Source organism: Ambystoma mexicanum, chromosome 5p (genome assembly GCF_040938575.1).
Source record: "Ambystoma mexicanum isolate Mex_15411 chromosome 5p, UKY_AmexF1_1, whole genome shotgun sequence".
NCBI classification, from domain to species: Eukaryota; Metazoa; Chordata; class Amphibia; order Caudata; family Ambystomatidae; genus Ambystoma; species Ambystoma mexicanum.
The window spans coordinates 782,752,669-782,771,901 of NC_090930.1; the positions used below are offsets into that span (position 1 = coordinate 782,752,669).

General features: G+C 45.9%; 1 protein-coding gene across 4 annotated transcripts in view; it reads right to left on the bottom strand.

Annotated features, from left to right (window-relative positions):
* Positions 1 to 1,097: 1,097 nt before the first annotated feature.
* TRANK1 (tetratricopeptide repeat and ankyrin repeat containing 1) overlaps positions 1,098 to 19,233 on the bottom strand; it is a 2,632,183-nt gene continuing 2,614,047 nt past the window's right edge. For all 4 annotated transcript variants that reach the window (XM_069613200.1, XM_069613201.1, XM_069613199.1 and 1 more), the window contains one exon: positions 1,098 to 2,677. In XM_069613200.1, the coding sequence (XP_069469301.1) occupies positions 2,565 to 2,677 (113 nt within the window). In that variant the 3' untranslated portion in view covers positions 1,098 to 2,564. The remainder of the gene's footprint in view (positions 2,678 to 19,233) is intronic.

The following is a 19,233-nucleotide window of genomic DNA, read 5'->3' on the forward strand; positions in this document are numbered from 1 at the left end:
TGTTTCAGAGGCCCTGAAGAAACTATTTTGCAGTGCTCTGCCTTTCTGAGACATGAGGTTGTCTGTTCTTATTTTACTTTTGGTGTTTTGCAACACCCCATATGTATACACATACTTCAGAGCACAACTGGAGAGAAGGACGAGAATGTGGCAAAGGAGGATTCAATACGTGGGATCAGGAGTGGGACAGATCAAGCTGGTTAGACAAGAAAGTAAACAAGTGATCAAGGCCATATAATTATTATGAGCAGCAAATTACTGTCTTGGAAAGTCAGATTTAGTAAGTCTTACTTGATTGGGAAATATACTGGAGATTCTCTAGCAAAGCATCAACCATCTTGTTTGTGAGCCCCACACAGGATGCTCGCTCTAATGTTTCGCAATTCTGTAGATTTCGCTCTTTGTGTATTTAATGTAAACACCACTACATGCAGTATGACATAGTATTTAACTGGGAACAAAGAAGTGGCAATACATTCTGTGCCCAAATCATCATCTTGGCCCAATTCTGAGTGAAAAAGCTGCAGGCATTCCCGGGAAGCAAGCCTCGTAGTGAACTTAGTGCAGAGTTTCTCAATTTCCATTCCAATAATCGTTTCCAAACTCCAACCAAATTGTTTTTAATGTCGGAAAATGCTTGTTTTCTTATTTTTATTTCAACCGAATGATGATTAGAAAGGTTTCTGTATTTCACCCCATACATTGCAGCAAGACTAGCAAACATTTGTAAAAGAGTGTGTCTATCAAGTATATTGTCCAGAAGCTGCTCAACAGCTAAGCTCTTTGTTTTTAAAACCAGTTTTACAGTACAATAGGACTATGAGGCATGGTGCTAAGAGAGGGCGGATGTGAGGCAATGGAGTGACAGGTGTATTCATCCAATCAGATAGTGCTTAGCAGAGCCATGCCAGCATTAGAGAAAACCGAATTGACTGAATGATCAACTGGAAGGAAATAGAAAGCCAAAATTCTGCATCCTTACATCAATATAGAAACATCACACTACAGTATTACTTTGACCACATTTCAGATAAAACCTAAAAGAAGCAAACATAACAGGGGCAATCAAACAGAACAGAAAAAAACATACAACTGCATGAAAGACTGGACAATTTATTTTCAATCAAGTCCTAAATTGTATCTGAAAAAATGCATGAGCCTTTATAAAATAGGTCAGTGAATTTTACTGAGATGCTTTTGGCAATTCAAACCAAAAATATTTATCAATTAAAAACATTTAGTGCAAACAGAATTGGAAATCTGAATAGATTTGTTTTTTCCTTATAAACAAATGCAACATTTTGCAAAAGCGCCACTTGTGGTGGCTTGTAGTCCATTACTGAAAAAATATTTATAAACATGGTTAAAAAAAATGAAGTTATGACAAAATATGAACATTTCTGTGAAGGTCATGTTCTTGCTGCCACCAGGGGGCTTGATGAATTCATGTCCTTGTAACTTTTGCAATTTGCCATTTTACTGCAGTGTTTCATACAAGGATTGTACTCTTAAGGCAGTTATTTAAATTTCTTATGTGGCACTGACAGCTGTAGCATCATTAACGTGTAAGAGACCACTGGACTTTGTGTCCATTTAGCCAGAGTACACGTGGTAAAAAAAAGGGGGAATGTAGAGAGCAAGGGGAACATGTAAGATTTAACAGAACAAAGCAAATCTTACTTGAACAATAATTATTATGAGAAATGTACACCAGAGTTGATACAAGTGTGAATTAAACATCAATGATCTATAATCTGCATTGGAAAAAATTGAACATACCTACAGAAAGATGATACATGCACACTTCTAAATGATTTTACCCTACGCCACACCATTTTGTAAGTGGAAGGACAATAATTTCACTTCTGCAGCATGTGTTGGGAAACATAACTGGTTTGGGAGAATTGTGTGGCCCAAAATGGTACTACACCATAAATAGGAGTCACCTTTCAAGTCTTAAATGTATGGGTGGTTCAACCCCTAGTTTTTATTCTTGATCTATTATTGGTTCTTTGGGCGAGGATATTACAAACTGTAATTCTGTAAAGTTAGATGAAGGCAGGGCCAGCTACAGTAAAACGCCCCACTGCTAAAAGAGAAGTAACTGATTGAACAGAACATTGTCAAGCATTATTCGCTCAATCCTTTACGCATCAACATTAGAAAATATTCAACAGTAAGTGGGGCGGAAATGTGGCAGTGGAAGGAAGGCCAATCTTTTTCTTATTCGTCCTGTCTGGAGCTTAAAAAGCAGCGTGTGGCAGGAAACCGGCAATGATAAATAAAAATGATAGCTCTTTTCAGATTCCACCGTTATGGTCCAGCCATTTGCTGCAAAAGCATTTTTCAAATATTCCAAGCAGGAACACATTCTAACCTTCAATTATTTTCTCGTAGCTTTAAAAAACATATGAAAAAGTGTAGACAAGTATGTGACTAAGCTCAATGAATAAAATATTCAAATGATGCTCGTTTTAACGTATCCATTAAATTTACAGCACATCCCTTTCTTACATTTGAACAACAGTAAAACTAAGATTCCATTTCAACATCCCTTTTCTTAACTACTTTCTTTTGTTTTTCTTCATTTTTCTCCGGGCCTTCTTACTGCACAGCTCTTCAAAACCAGTGTATAAATCCTCAACTTCATTCTCGTAATCTTGCTCTTGCGCCAAACCTGAACGAAAAAAGCAATGATCAGACCATTTCGAGATACCGTTAATTAAGCCTTTGAAGACAGATTACTTAGATGTAGTTCTAAAAGCTTCCCCAGTGGTGGGTGCGACCAGCCATTTTCTACAGACTAGTCCTGTTTGTTGGCACACGCATAAGTATAACAATGTCTAACTTTGCCATGTATGATTCACGAACACAGTCTAATAAGAGAAGGAATATTACCTGTGCAATGGGGTGTGGACTGTTTACCACGAAGCAAGTTCTCACAAAAGAGAGTGAAGCTACGAAAGTTAAAACAAAACAAGTCGTGCGGTTTACAAACAGCACAACGCTGTGGGAAAGAAGCTTCTGGTACTCCTGTGAGAGATAACGCAGAGAGGTGGGACGAGCAGCTGGGAATCCAAATGAGACACTGCTAGATCCATGCGCCCAGTAACCTATCAAAAAGCCAAGAGTAGTATTCCAAGATGGCCGCCGACACTAGATAGACGTGTGTCGATTGCGCTTGGGTGCTCCCCTGCCTAAAAAGCAGATCCACCACCCCAAATAGGCAGCAAGAGGCTGATCAAGGAAGAAATAAGCCCCTCGAGCTGGGGGGGGCGCACAGAAGAACATTCTTGGAGGCGGCCTTCAAAGATTTTTTCGTGGCAGAATTGAGGCCGGAATACAGCGCGAGCCAGCCCGAGCTTTGGAGGAAGGGGCTGGAGCTCCCCAAGCTGAAGATTAAACCGAGCCACCAACCCGAAGTGAGGCGTGGGAGGTGCTCTCGCGATCCCAGGAAGTGACGCCCTGCAGGAGGCACAGAGTTTTGTGGGCTGGCTGAAGCGGGCGAGTTGGAAAAGTTGCCCGCCTCCAACCTGGTCTTCTCGGATCGAGGTGGGCGCTGTCTGCAGTGAGCCCCGGTCGGCCCTGGGATCTCCGGCGGGGGCACCTGGTGAGGGCGCCGGCTGGCGGGGCTCGGCAAGGCCGAGGGGGGTGCTGCTGCTGCTTGCCTCGGGTTGGCATTCTGCGGGTTGGAGCGGCCCGACCTGCGGTGGGCTCTGGGACCAGAAGCTGAGCCGCAGCGCGGGAGGAGCGGCAGAGGCGCTTGGCGGGCCGAGCTAGAGATCCGGATGCGCCGAGAGAGGCTGCCCCCCCTCTTAATGGAGCGGTCCGAACACAGCAGTCCGAACACAGCGGGAGAGGCAAGGAGCCCGGCAAGACAGCGCAGAGACAGGAGGGATGCCGGGCACGAAGGACACAGAGGTGAGGTGGTGGGCCTGGGTTGGCAACTCCAAGGACGGTGGATGGAGTAAGGAGGCCCCCCCGCAACGAGAAGCTTTACCTTGAGGCTGCCCCAGCCCAAACGGAGTGGAGAGGCCTAACGTGGAAAGGCCTTATTCAGCAAGGCAGAATCACTCCCCCCGCACCTAGGGTGAGGAGAAATGTAGCCCACAAGCAACAGACTGTAGCGCAAGTCAGGATTGTAAGAGCCCGTGGGGCACCTGGGAACTGAATAAGAGGCCCTGCAGGTGGTGAACGTGCTTTCCTGGTTGATTCCGCCCACCATTCAACCGGTTCCTTGCAACTTCAGGCAGCAGGAGAGAAGCAGGAAAGGACTCGAGGTACTGGTGTAGGTCCCCCTATAGCCGGACCACCTGGGACCCCCAGAACCCTATACTGTATGCTCACGGAGGACAAGCACACTACGAGGGTGCAGAACTTCCGCTCCAAAAAGATCAAAGGACTGGGTCCCCTACCGGGAACGTAAGGGTGAGCCAGAAGAACGGGGGGATAGGACCCCCCCGCCACTTCGGGAGACTTGGGTCCGTCTCCACTCAATCCAGAGGGAAGCACGTCCATTCTATACACAAAAGTAATTGCTACCTGACCCCACAACCATGTCCTCCAAGAACAAGAATAGACCAAATAAAAGCGGAGTGCCTCAGGGGGACAATTCAGGACCGCTCTTAACGATGTGGGCGAACAAAGACACCAGCGAAGACCACAGGGACCTGCAGGAGGGGGCCATGGGCCAGGCTGCGGATATGAGCACAACAACACATATCTCCCGTCAAGATCTGCATGGGGAACTGCTCTCCCTACTGTCCACACTGGCGAGAATGTTTCAGGAATAAATTCAACTACTAAGGACGGATATCACTTTGGCAGTGGTGGAAATTCAGCAGGAGGTGGGCCAACTGGGACAAAGGACCGACATCATAGAAAAGGGCCTACAAGAGGTGGGCAAAGAAACCATGGAAAATAGTAAAGCAATAAAGAGACTGGACATAGCAACGCAAAACTTGGAAATCAATGGAAGAATAGGTCCCGAAGGATCAACATTCGAATGAAATTGTTGCCAGAATCAGTGCCGGACAAGGACTTGAAAGAAACAGTCCAGGAAATATATGCGGGCCTGTTGGGGGAGACCGCTCCGGACAAGATAGAGCTGGACAGGGTTCACAGAGTGGGCCGCCTCAGTAGAAGCCAAGGCGGTAGACCCAGGGACGTCCTAACTGCCTTTGCAAGATATTCACAAAAGGAAGCGGTCCAGAGGGCAGCCAGGCCAAACGAGCCAATTCTTTTTCAAGGTCAGCGAATTGAGCTATACCAAGACTTGTCTAATAGTACCCTTCTCAACGACGCCAGATGGGGCAAGTAACCGCAAAACTTAAAGAGAAAGGGATCCAGTACAAATGGACATTTCTATTCGGATTGCTGTTCGACTGAGAGGACACACAGAGGAGGATAACCACGCTGCAGGAAGGAGTTGACATCTTACATATGGAGCAGGAACAAGGCCAAGAGCCGGTCAGCGCAGGGAAATCACCCGAGACTGGAAGAGGGACGAGGCCCAGACCATGGGAGTGGACAACGGTGGGAGAAGGGAGAATAAGGAAAACAGCTCTGCGGGGCCCCATCGGGAAGGAAAGAGACAGACTTGACCACAAGAGTGAGGGTGGAACCCGGGTGGGAATAATCCAGAAGGCGCATAAGATCAAAGGGGTGGTGGCCAATAAGGAGCAAATGAGGTTTGGAGGAGTTAAAAGCAAACGTCATAGGATCAAAGAGGGCAATGATGCCCGAGGTGAGGTTGGGGACGGGAAGCCCCAAAGACAGGGGCTATAGGGAGGGGGGGGGGGAGTTCAGGGTATAGGGGCAAAAGGGGGGGTGGGAAAGGTGCCTACTGGGAGTAATACAATAATCAAATTCTTACGGAGAGGGGATAACCAAGAAATCTGCATTCAAGTGGGTGACTCATCACATTAGGGGCCTTAACTCCCCTCTGAAGAGGAAATAATTACAGCTTTTCACGAAAAGAGAAAAGCCAGATTTCCTGGGGCTACAGGAGAAGCACTTACTACACAAAGATCAGAACCGTCTTAGGTTACGGGGCTTTGACCAAATCCTCCAGGCGTAAGGGGCGACTAAAACAGGTGGGGTGGCCCTAGCTATCTGGAATTCAGTGAACTTTAGGGTTGGGGAGATCATAAGGGAAAAAGGAGGCAGGTACCTAATGGCAATAGGCAAGCTGGGAGACACTGCTTTCACAACATCGGTTAACTATGCTCCGAATTCAGGTGAAGACGCGTTTATGTGAGCCTTCCTGACGAAGATGGAGGAGCAAGCGCAAGGGCATATCATTATGTTGGGGGACCTGAACATGGCCTGGGCCAGAGCCAGAGCCAGAGATAGATCAGGGAAATAAGACACGGGGGGAGGAGCAGTGGCCTCGCCAGAGCTCAGGGAGAGAATGTCGGGCTTGGGCTTAAGAGACGTGTGGAGGGAAATTCATGGAAACGCAGAGGGATGTACCTTTCTTTCTGAGGTTCACGGGACGCAATCAAGAATAGACTATATGGTTGTCAGCGGGCCTGGTGGGTAGAGTCCAGGAGATAGAGGTGGGCCCTATGGGGATAGCCGACCATAAAATATTAACAATGCAACTAGATATGGGAAATGCAAGAGAGGGGATATGGAGGTGGAAATTCCAGGAACATCTAATGAGGGACCCAGTGCTTAGAGAAGAAATAGAAGAAAAGATGAGACATATTTCGAGAATAATAAAAGGGGAGATACAGGGGAAGACGCCAGATGGGACGCTTTCAAAGCCATGATGAGGGGGGAATTTATAGCGGCTAACGCACTCAGACACAAACAACTTCAAGCTCTGTAGATTCAGCTCGAGGGGGAAGTAGAAGGAGCGAGGAAGAAGGTGGCGGAGGCTCCAACTAGGCACAACCAGAGGGAGTACAGAAGGGCGGTAGGTCAGCTGGGGATTCTGCGACCTAAGAAAGCACAAGGGGCCTTGCTATATGTGAGACAAAAATACTATGCGAAAGCAAATAAGGCTGACGCCCTATTAGCGCGTCTCCTTCGGGGGCAACGTCAAGAAACACAATCACGGTACTAAAAACAGAGAATGGTGTTAGAACCACACGACTGGAAGACATTCAGGAGATTATGGTCACATTTTACAAGTCGTTGTACACATCACATTTCCCCCAGGCTCTGGTACAGGAGGACTTCCTGGGGAAAATAAAACTGCAAACACTCAACAGGGAAGCCCAAGCTAGTTTAAGCCTAGCAATCGCGGAGGACGAGGTGAGAGGGGTTATAGCTAAATTACCCTCGGGTAAGGCACCGTGCCCGATGGCTCTTCGACCTCTTTTTACAAGACCTTCTCGAGTATAGTAACACCAGTTAACCCACTTATTCAACTCATTCAAAGATGGAGGCCAAATAGCTCCATCTGTGTAAGAGGCCAAGATCTCCCTGATTTTGAAGCCAGGAAGGGACCCTGCGGAAAGATCGTCCTATAGGCCGATAGCCCTCATCAATGTGGATGCTAAAATATACACCAAAATCCTGGCCAATAGATCAGAGGGGCTTCTTCCAGACCTGATACACCAGGACCAGGCAGGATTAATTAAAGGGAGGCAAACATCGGATAATAGAAGGACGCTGGCTCACCTTCTTGAAAAGGCAGGCAAAACTAACACTCCAGCGGTCTTACTATCACTGGATGCAGAAAAAGCGTTTGACCGGGTGGAGTGATCGTTCCTCTTTAGAACTATGGAAAGGGTGGGGCTCGGGAGAGCCTATTTGAAAATGGTAAAAGCTAACTACGGGGGGCCTCAAGCACGAATAATAGTAAATGGAATGACGTCCTGGTTGTTCTTTCTGCAACAGGGAACGAAGCAGGGCTGCCCCTTATCCTCGCTCCTGTACGCCATCTACTTAGAGCCCTTACTGCAGGCTATTCGGGAAACAGGAGATCAGGGGGATTCCATTTGCAGGAAGTCAGCACAAAGTTGCGGCCTTTGCCGCCGATATGTTGCTTACCCTCACTAGGCCATTCACATCCAGTGAAGCATGTAAGGCTCTGTTGGAGAGGTTTGGGGAAGCCTCGGGTCTTCGCATCAACATGGGAAAATCTGAATTGATGAACCTAGCGCATGGGGAAAGGGGAGAGGGACCACCTAAAAGGCATAACGCCATTCACTTGGCGCCCAGGGGGGATTACATACCTGAAGATAAGGATTACACCTAAACTCGCAGGATGGTACGCCGCAAACTACCTTCCGTTGTTAAAGAATGTTAAAAAGGACCACCTCAAGTGGCGAAATCTCCGCATCTCATGGCTCGGGAGACTGGCAGCAATGAAAATGGTGGCGCTGCCGCGGCTCCTCTACTTATTTCCGGCTATTCTCCAGGCAGTCCCGGCAAGCTTCTTTAAGGAGCTCCAAACCATAGCCACTGACTTCATCTGGGAAGGGAAAAGAGCAAGGGTGAGCATGGTCCAACTCACAGCCCCAAGATCATAGGGGGGACTAGCCTTGCCCAACTTCAGACAATATTACGAGGCAACCCAACTCAGGGTAATAAGGGAATGGCTTCACGAGGAGGAAGAGAAGAATTGGGTCAAGATGGACAGGGCAGTAGCAAAGCAGGATTTGAAGGATGTTTTGTGGCTTCCAAAGCAAAACCGGCCGGCTCATATGTATGAAAGCACGATCACCAAACTAGTAGCAGACAACTGGGATCGGCTGGTGAAGCATAAGGAGATCACAATATTCCCATCTCCCTTCACGCCCCTGTATAACAATAAAGATTTTTCACTGGGTCTCGAGAGGGGATCTTTTAGGCAGTGGAGGGCCGGGGGCTGCCAAAGGATGCGGGATATGTTCATAGGAGGAGAGATTAGTTCCTTTGGGGACTGTAAAAGGGACTTGTCACTGGGAGAGGGGGAGAGGATGCGGTACTCCCAACTTCGCCATTGGCTTTTACATCCCAAGAACAAAGAGGCAACCACCAGGCCACCAACCGCCTTTGAGAAATTTCTAATGACAAATGATGGTCCGAGGGGGCTGATCTGACATCTGTATAGGATATTAGATGGGGCTACCCCGAGGCAAAGCTGGGTTTATATGAGGAGATGGGAACGGGCATGGGCATAGAAAAAAGGGAATGGGAAAAATTGATTGTGGAACAAGATCCCTAAAATAGTAAGAGCCTCCCAAATCCAGGAAGCCTGATATAAAATCCTGTTCGGGTGGCACCATACCCCCGCTCGCTTGAAAAGGATATACCCGGTAACATCAGGGGCTTGCTGGAGGGGTTGTGGGAAGGAGGGCACGGCGGAGCACATGTGGTGGAGGTGCCCAAAAATAACCCTTCTGGAAAGAAATACGACTGCCGCAGGAACAGGCTTTTGAAAAGGGGGAAGCAGGGCCCCGGACGAACATTATTGGGCATCAGGGGCAGAGATGAGCAAGGGGACCCAAGAGCTAGAGAATAAGCTCAAGTACTGCTGACTATAGCAGGTATGACACTTACTGCCCAAAGATGGAAAAAGCTTGAATATTCCAACTTTCCAAGACTGGCTGTGCAAAGCCTGGGAATTAATCGCGCTGGAATGGGCCTCATACGCGATGAACAATGCCCTGCAGAACTTTGCAAGGGAGTGGGGGGAGGTATTGACCTTTCTAAGGGACGATTTCAGGATTAGTTGGCGGCCAAAACGCCTTAAACTCTTGGACCTATGTTGAACCCCTGGAGTCAAGGCGAACTAAAAACAAATGAGGAAATACCTAAGGGGGCACCAAGGGGGGAGGAGAGGGAGGGGAGCCGGGGTTTGCATTTTTATTGTTAAAAATCTAATTAAAATCATTTTTAAAAAAGCCAAGAGTAAAGCTGCGAGGCAGAGGACCCCAATACACTGCTGAGAATCCAACTCAGACGCTGCAAGTCCTATGCCCGAGAGGGATACAGCAAGCTGGACACGTTGCTGGGAATCGGACCAAAACAACAGGAACAGCCCTAGGAGTTCAACGGGTGCAAAATTGACGGTTTTACGAACCAAGCAAATAGAGTAAGAAAATGTTAGGGAGAATTCTCTGTTAAGGCTAATTAGCCAAACCTAGTGAGTCCCCCTGCAGCTTTGCTGGATTTTTGGGGTTTATTTTTTTCTCCTGCTAAGAGTGAGACTCTTTTTCTCCCACTCTTAGACATGATTTGAGATATCTTTTGACTTTGTAATGTGTTTCATGGGCTATGGGGTCTTTTACTCCATAGGGTTTCATGTGTTTTTGGTAAGTGTGTTACACAGCACCCCCAAACATAGACTCCATAACCTGGGACTGACTACTGTCCCCCAGGGCATGTAAAGTCACCATTGACTTTACTAGTCTTAAATTGTGAACAGAACCAGTACAAACCATCATATTGTGGAAGTACTGGCAGGGGTAATTAGATTGCCCCGGGTCTGTTTTTCGAGGGGGCACTGTGCAGTCCCCCCTCGTCGAGTTTCTGGCTGGTGGCAGTGGTTACCACGCAAAATATTCCACCGGAATATTTCCTATGGGATTTTCCCATTCATTTTAAACGCACCACTTTTTTGGTGCAATGTTAAAGATATCGCCGGGCTATTTATTTAATATTTCTTCCCCGCTTGGGTCTTTTTGCCAGGACTCCGTTTTTAAATGGCGTTTGTGTTCGCCTCTGTAACTCCAACCCAAGTTGAGCCCTTTGTTCCACTATTTTGGCAGGCTTCTGCCCAGAAGCCTCCAAAAGTGTTGCCACTCTGTCTGGGTCTACAGGATGTGTGGGAGGGGGGGTTAAGGCACCCTGGACTGAGTTGCCTCGGCAACTCAAGTCACACTCTTGTGTGATTGGCCCGTGGTGAACCGCCCGGCTCACCACTTAGCATGTTTGAGTGACAGCTAGGACTGATGAATGGGGGTTTTCTGCATAAAAGCAGGGCTTTGGGGACTGGAACTGGAGAAGTCACAACAGGACCAAAGAATCCGAAGAGGGAGAAGCTGAGCCGACCTGCAACGACACCACCGGTGGAGCCCTGCTGAACCATCTCACCACTTCGCAACGACAGAGAAGATCTTCATCCCGGAGAGTCTTCTTCCTCTAAACTGGTGGGGATAACCAGTTCGCCCTCTTTTCGCCTTCCTGGATCATCTCGTGGTCGAATCGCCCATGCCAAGCACCCCGGCGGCCGGATAGCCACGCTTCACCACTACCGCGAATAAAAGGGTAATACCTTTTAACCGGGAAACTCCGTGGCTGGTTTCTTCCCTGGCAGTGCAACGACCACCAGCTTTCCTCCACTCCGAGATCTTCTCTTCCCCTGGACGAAGCACCGACTTGCACCCGCTGCCAGGAACAACTGCCCCCGCTGGAGCTTTCTCACCATTTCAGGTACTGTGTCCCGCCTGGTCTCCCTTGCAACAGACTGTTCAAGGTGTCCCGTAAATCCTTGACTTTCTATCCTGGGGTGACTTGGGACCTGCTAACTAACTTTTTCTGAACTGATCCAACCCTTTTCTGAACTATCTGCAAATACTTTTTAAAGTATTATTCAACTGTGTGATCTTGGACACATTCTGCCATTCTCTCTCCAAGAGTGGGCCTGGCCTATGAACTTTCTTGCTCTAACAGTAGACTCTGCCTTTTCTGACTTGCTGTGGTTCTTTTTAAAGTGTTGGTATTGTGTACTTTCCTAATTCTGCCTTTTCCCTCCCTTTTTAACTAACTTATTGGAGTGCCATCTTAGTTTATGTGCTCACCTCTGTCTGCAAATAAGTGGTGTTTTAACTAAGACTTGTTCAATAAGTAATCAGGGATGTATATATATTGATAGTGACTGTGTTTGAACTTGCTTGCCATATTAGTGTTAGTGTATTTTATAAGTGTGTTTTAAAATAAATAATTATATACTTTTATACCCAAGCTCTGGTCAGTGTTTGCTTGTGCTACTGTATCCTTGTACCTATTTTGTATACTCTATATACTGTCTAACACTTCTTGAGAGAAGTCTGGCTGCTCAGCCACAGCTATCAGGTAAATCTGGGTGGTACAGACTGCTACCAATTGGGTTTACTGCCAACACCTGTAGTCCTAAGCCTTTTGCAGTGGTCCCTAAGGGAACTGCACAGGTTTCTGCCTAACAGAAAACAATGCATTGTGGGAAATTAAACTAAAGTATGCTAATGAAAAAGATTGCACAATGCGGCATTCTCTGAAAAAAAGGTATGGTCTCAAAAATGGCCCTTTAACTTTTCCCATTCATTCCCATGGAACTGTGAACTTACTATGGAATGCTCCTGACATTGACTCTGGGGCACTGATCTGCACCTGGACATTTTTCTTGGGTCTACAGTGAGCCGTGGACCACGTTTTGTAGTTTTAGAACTTACCTTTAATTTTACATTATTTATTCAAGTCATACCGTACATTTCTATTATGTTGACTGTACTTTCAACACTGACTACTTCTGTTAACAGTGGGCATTCTTTCCTTGAATTGTATCAGGAAGGTAAATATGATCTATTTAAAGAGCTTTGGATAAAAGCTTAATATAAATAACAAGTTATAGTTATTAGATAATTGTGACTAAAATGTGTATTCATTCTTGAAGCCTTTGACTATGGTGTATAGTTGTTTCATACTCTCTATGACTAATGTATCAATACATGTACTTGTGCACACATTTTAATATAATGTCCTAGGAGGTTCTAAGGATTGTAGATTACTGCTGTAGGCCTTTTTTTAAATGTATTTATTTAGTGGGTATTTATAATCTGCTTCTACACGAAGTGTTTCAAGGCGTAAAAAGACAAGAGATGACAAAACAAAACGGTCCTTCTAGGTCTTGTGACATTCGGATCGTGCAAGTGCAGTAACAAGAAATGTGGGAGGGGAGTAAGTGCCGGTCAGGGCGGAGGGCCCTGTGGGTTAAGCAAGTGCCGGGGAGGCCAGGTGGATAGAGCCTGGAGATGCAGGGAGTGCAGGGGAAAGAAGTCCCACATGCTAAGTGTGAGGAACGGGGCTGGAAGGGCTCAAGTGGAGCAGGCCCAGCCAGGCTAGTGCATGGGGAGGGAGCCCGGAATGGAAAGTGCAGGTTGAGAAGGGTCAGGGGAGACCAAGTTGTGGGATATTTTGACCCATTCCAATGTGCCCCATTGCATCACTTTACAAATGGTGAAAGAAACATCCCAAAATGGATGCGCTGACTCCTGTGTGCGCCAAAATCTTGAAACTGCGTTTGGGTCACAACAGAAAAAGGCTGCACACCCTGCCACACACAGTGAGGGGGGTGAAAACAGAGTTCTCACTGCAGGAGCATGCCAGTGGGCTCTGCCACATTCAACATGGAGCAAAGCAGCAGAATTGTGCTGAAAACTGAAAATGCCTTTTAAAATGTTAGCTTTGCAACCTTAAAAAGTGCTGTTTTTGGCGCTAGATCCATTCACTTCCATTGAATCATTGAGATTAAAAGGGTACTGCAATGCCCAGGATCATCCAGTGTGGCTCAGAGGAACCGGGCCTCATTGACTGACAGCTTTATAAAATGTATCTAATGAAAAAGCAGCCCAGGAACCCTTGTTTTCATGTTCCACAGGGGGGGGGGGGAGGGGGGGTGAAGGGGGGAATGCAGCTAACTTTGCAACAAGTAACAGAATCAGCTCTGCAGATAGAAAAGAAACTCTAAACAAAGACTGGTTACATGTATCTAAACTGCAAGCAATCCCAGCACTCAAGGGGAGACCAAATGCTAAATAAATTGTGTATGTACTGCAGAGGAAAATCTGATTTAAAGAACTCAGTAATGTGCTTTTTCATGGATGAAGTGCAAAATCGCCTGTTGTGAAAGCATGTTTTTGTTTAAAGGCTTAATTCTTTTAGAATGTTAAATGATTGCTAGTGTAAAAATCCACCTATAAACTGTGTTCATTTTATATGTTTAAATGAAAGATGTAGGTGAAACTTAAAGTTAAACCCAGTCTTGAGTTAATTATTATTATTTTTTTTAAAACAATTCTGCTCTGTCAGCCTTAGCCTGGGAAAGGTTGACACATCACTGCTGGCAGGAAAGGCTAATTGCTGTTGGGAGGCCTCGCATACTCATGACTAAGGACCTCATTAGACATTCATCTTTGCCGCAGGCAAAGACAATAGAAGGCTTGGACACTCATCCTTCCAGGGGAGGGGCAGGATGTTCCACTCTCCAGGAAGATGCTTCTCGTTGAACTTCAAAGGATTTGCCATTTGCTCACACTTGGGAAGCAAGAAAATAAAACGGACCTGTGATTTTTGGGTTTAATTTGCTTATTTTGCCACAGAACTTCATGACATTTAACTTGGCAGCAAGAATAATTAAACAAGTGAAAAGTACATACATATCCATCTGAACTTATGCTAGCCCTTTGAAAACTTGGTAGGATTTCTTACTGCGTAAGGACCTGAAGTTATGAAAAAGGACCTATTGCGCAGAAACTATTAATGTTGCAAATCTAATATTGTGTACTTGGGTTCTAGGGGTGATTGCACATATATGTACCGAATTAGGAAAAGTTAGGCCAAACCATTATGATTAAAATTGCCAAAATTCAACAGAAAGGCAACACCAGGTCCCACTGACTTGGGAGTTTGATGTAAATGTGACCCACGAAATATGTAATTTATGTTTCCAATTTTCTTAGAGGGCATAAGTACATAAATATGTATTTGTGGGAAAATTAGATTTTGGTCCAAATAACTGTGGGAGGTTTCCAGTCATCTCATAAAACATGACAACCCTTTCTGTCATCCAGCCAGCAAAGAGCAAGGCGGGAACTGTGCCTTTGACCAATCATAGCCTTGTGGGTATGGGTTGCAAGACAGACAGACAGACAGACAGACACACACACTTTGTTCCTGAATTCTTCATCTTGTTCCTGATCCAGATTTCTTTGCAAAGCCAAGGCCTCAGCATTTCTGAACTTTTTTCCAGCTAGATCCAAATCCTGAAACCATCCCAAAACTTAATTTGATCCAGTTGGCTTGCTACCATAAAGGCTTGCTTGATGAAACTTGCCATCCCACTGATCTACAGTGTCCAGCAACCAGAAGGGCCAGTCCAGTCCAGTCCAGTTGACCAGAACCGCCCAGCTGATCCTATCCCGCCAGAGGGGCCCTGCTGTCCTTAGACCCGATCCATGATGACCAGAACCTGACGGTCCAATCTTAAATTAAAGTGGACTGTAAGTATCAATAGGAATCCTAGTAAACCATAGCATATATTGCCTTACATTGTCCTATCCCAAACTATAACCTATCCCATCTTTAACTTAAGAACCTATAATATTGTCAGAACCATTCTTGCAACTATGTCTGTGATCCCTGGTGTTAGCGCTGATTTTCTGCAATTTCGTTTTACTAGATGTTAGGGAGAATTCTCATAAATGGTTGATTTCCCTTACCTAATGAGTTGTCTTTTATACTTTCCACCGACACCATTTTCTGGGGCTGACTACTGTCCCCCAGAAAAGACAAAGTTGCCATTAACTTTATTTAGTCTCTTTTACCACAGACCCAGTACACCCCATCTTCCATGGAGTATTGGAAAGGGTTAGTTCTTATCCCTTTTTTTCTCTGTCTCTTGGAGCCTTGTGTCTTGGCTGGTGGCAGTGGTATCTACCCTATTTTTTATACCGCGGTTATCTTAAATATCCATGGTATTGTTTTAGGCTATTATATTAGCCTCAAACATAAACCTGCTTGACCATATATATTGTATTACGGATCCGGCTGAGGTTATTCCTTTTGTAAATGTCTTTCTCGTGTTTTACTCTGCGCGCCAAACCAGAAGAGCAGAGTCGTCGCTGGAAGGAAAGAACCTACGAGGAACTGACGGAAGGGGACCCCTACAACGACTGAACCGCCCGGTGAAGCCCTGCTGCAGGTCCGAATCTTCAGAATCCGACGACAGAGAAGATCCTCCAGGAAACATCTTCCCTTGAACTGGTGGGACCAACCAGTTCACCCAAATTGCAAGCCAGGACCCCTCCTCTGGTTGAATTCGCTGTACAGAGCTACAGTGGGCCGGACAGCCAGGAAGGTCGGACCCTGCTTGGGTTTTAAGGAGCGCACCTTTTATTCGTTGCTTTGCTCTGCTGCTGGTTTCTTCCGTGGGTAGTGCAGGACCCTCCAGTCTTCCTACTTCTGATCCGTCCCACAGTCGCTTCAGGAATCGTGAGCCTGCAGGAACTACCAGGAACTTCTGCCTCAGCTACAGCTCCCTCTCTGTTTTAAGGTACTGTGCAAATCCGGTTGTTTGTTTCGTTCAGCCGCGGTGAAAGGGTTTGAAATCTTTCTCCAATCTGAGGGCTTGTCCTTCGCTTCTCTTTGAACTAACTTTTCTACCAACCCACCTCGTCCAGAAACCGGGCCATGAACTTTACCGCAAACTGTATTATGTTGAGCAAAAGACTTTTGAACCATTGACTTTGGCCTTAAGCCTTTTCTGTCTGATTTTATCATTGTAGTCTCTCTTGTTCGATTGCCCTGAGTACTTACCTGTTGGTGTGATTCAATTTCTGTTAACCTCTGTCTTTCCCTCCCTTTTAAATTGCTAGAGTGCCATTTTGCTCCCATTTCCTTTTGTGAGCTTAACTTGTCCGGAATTTAAGGGAAGTGGCGTGGTGTGTTGAGAGTGTGATCTTTAGACTACTTATAATAGTGTAATGTTATATAACTGAAGAGTGAAATAAATGTATATTCTTTTGCTTGAAAACCTTGAGTCAGTGTTGGCCTGAATCATAGTAATTGCTGCCTTTTGTGTAACTATCTGATACTGCTCACTTAGTCTTGTGATAAGTCTGGCTGCTCCGCTACTGCTACCACTCTAACTGTGTAGTACAGGCTTGTACCAAAGGTGAAATTGTACTGTCACTTGTCATCTTAATTGTGTGTGGTGTTCCCAAAGGGTACTGCATATAATTCTGCCTAACACTAGACCATAAGCCATTAGTGATTTGGATTAAATAAAGTAATTCCCATAAAGAAATCGGGGTATCCGCCACGTGAAGGGTTACCAGCGGCCGAGTGGAACTGTGGAGATTCACGGGCGGCATTCTTTTTCTTAGCCATTAATCTAGTTTAAGTAACCTTGACCCGTCATTTTAAAATCGGTTTTCTGCTTTTCTCTGTTCTATTTTTCTCAAAACACCTCTCATTCAAACTTGCATAACCTCCTCAATTTAATAGCTAGAGACTTCAGTTCAACTCTGACTTAAACCTAAGACCCGTAGCTATATCCCAAGCGCATCTAAAAACAGTGTATTTGACCCGTTCTTCTTAATAACTGCATAGTGAAAATTAGGCGGGAATTCGCATTTTGCAAAAGTTTTACACGTGTGATTTCCAATTCAAAGTATTTCCAAACTTCTATTCTGATTCAAAGTGTGTACCATTGGTCATATTATAGCATATGTTTGTTAGGATCTTTCAGTGTTTCTCCCATAGAGATTTATATCAATTTAAGGACTTTTTGCACACTTTTCATTGTTTTGCTCAGCCATTTTCAAATGTCATTTTAAAGGTGTAGAATTTCCAATTGTTTTTCTCTCTTGTTTGGGGAGGGAAGATTGTATTCAAACCGTGTACACTGTTCTATATTCCTGAATACCTGCTGCTTACTTACCTCTGTGTAGAATTGCTTCTTTGTGAGTTGAGAAATTTGCAGGGGGAAATCTTAACTTAAGCGGCATCTTTCAAACCAGCCAAAACTGTTCTTTTCTCTGTGTTTTACATTCTGTGTTACTAAAAGGTGAATTCAACTGCATTTTCTACTTCCTTATTTGTATTGTCACCAGATTGGTGATTGCTGCCCTTTATATATTAAAACATATTTGATTTGAATTTTACCTTTATCAACCAGCCTGATTCCTTGTCCATTGTGACTTAGAGGTATTTCTACAAGGGGTGTGATATGAGTGGTATATCACTCAGAATATTGAACCTATGGATACAATAAAATAAGTATTTCATTTGTGCACTGCATGCTAGGCTGAGACCCGGGTGTATTGCCGATTGAAATCCTTAACAAAGTGCAGGGGTAGACTGGTCGAGGATGGCCTGGATCCCTGTAAGAATATGAAGGAACCAGGCAGCCAGTCAATGCGCAGAGGGGGACATTAGCAGGGGAGGGGGTGAGGGAAAGAGGAAGAGAAAAGGAGGGTCTTGAGAAGCTTCCAGAACTATAGGAGATACGGCTCAAGTCAGAGGGGCAGGGCGGCGGAGAGAGATCTACCCCCCACTCTCTGCTTGGAAAAGCATCTGATCTGCAGATGGTTGGAGCTAGAAGACCAAAGGGCTCTAGCAGGGAGGTATTTAGGGGAGAGGGGGTTAAATGTAGCGGGGTCCCAAGCCCCAGAAAGCCTATGTGGTTTATGACGTTCTTGAACATGATCCTTGCAGCAACTGGGAGCCAGTGGAGAGATATTAGGGCTGGAGAGATGCAGTCCCTGGGCTTGAGGCCAAGGATAAGTCTCACGGTCCAATGATGGTTTAGTTGAAGGGGGCGAAGGGAGGAGTTAGGCAGACTAAGGAAGAGGTCTATTGGAGTAGTTCAGTCTGGAGAGGACCAGAGCTCTGTAGAAACTGAGTTTCTGGGGCAAGGCGCGGAAAGGGACAATGCCTCCGAGGAGGTCCAGCTGAAAGTGGGCCTTCTTGGCAAGGTCTGTGATGTGAGAAGAGAAGGAGAGAAGGGAGTCGAAGATGACACCAAGGTTTCTTGCCACAGAGGAGGGTGAGGGGAGGGGGCCCATGGAAGGTGGCCAGGGGGAAGGAGGGAGCTGGGGTCCCACAGAGAAGGATCTCAGTCTCACTGGCATTAAGGCACAGTTTGTTAGCAGTGCACCAAGCCTGAATAGCAGACAGTCAGGAATGAGAGAGGAAGAGGAGGAGGCATAGGAGGGAAGCTTGAGGGAGAGCTGCATGTTGTCCACATAACACTGGAAGTTAGGAGAGAAGGCGTATGTCAAACAGACTAGAGGGGCAAGGTAGATGTTGAAAAGCTAGGGCAAGAGGATCGAGCCATGAGGGACACCACAGGTGGAGAGTGAGATGGAGGAGAGAAAACAGCCTAGTTGTGGATTTCTATCATAATTTCCCTGCTGGTTAATATGTGCATTTCCCTTTTTTATCCCATACCCTACCTATGACCATCAGGCCTAGGGCCTTCCACATACATTAGGTTTGAGTTGTGTCCTATTGTACTTACTCATAGGGTACTTA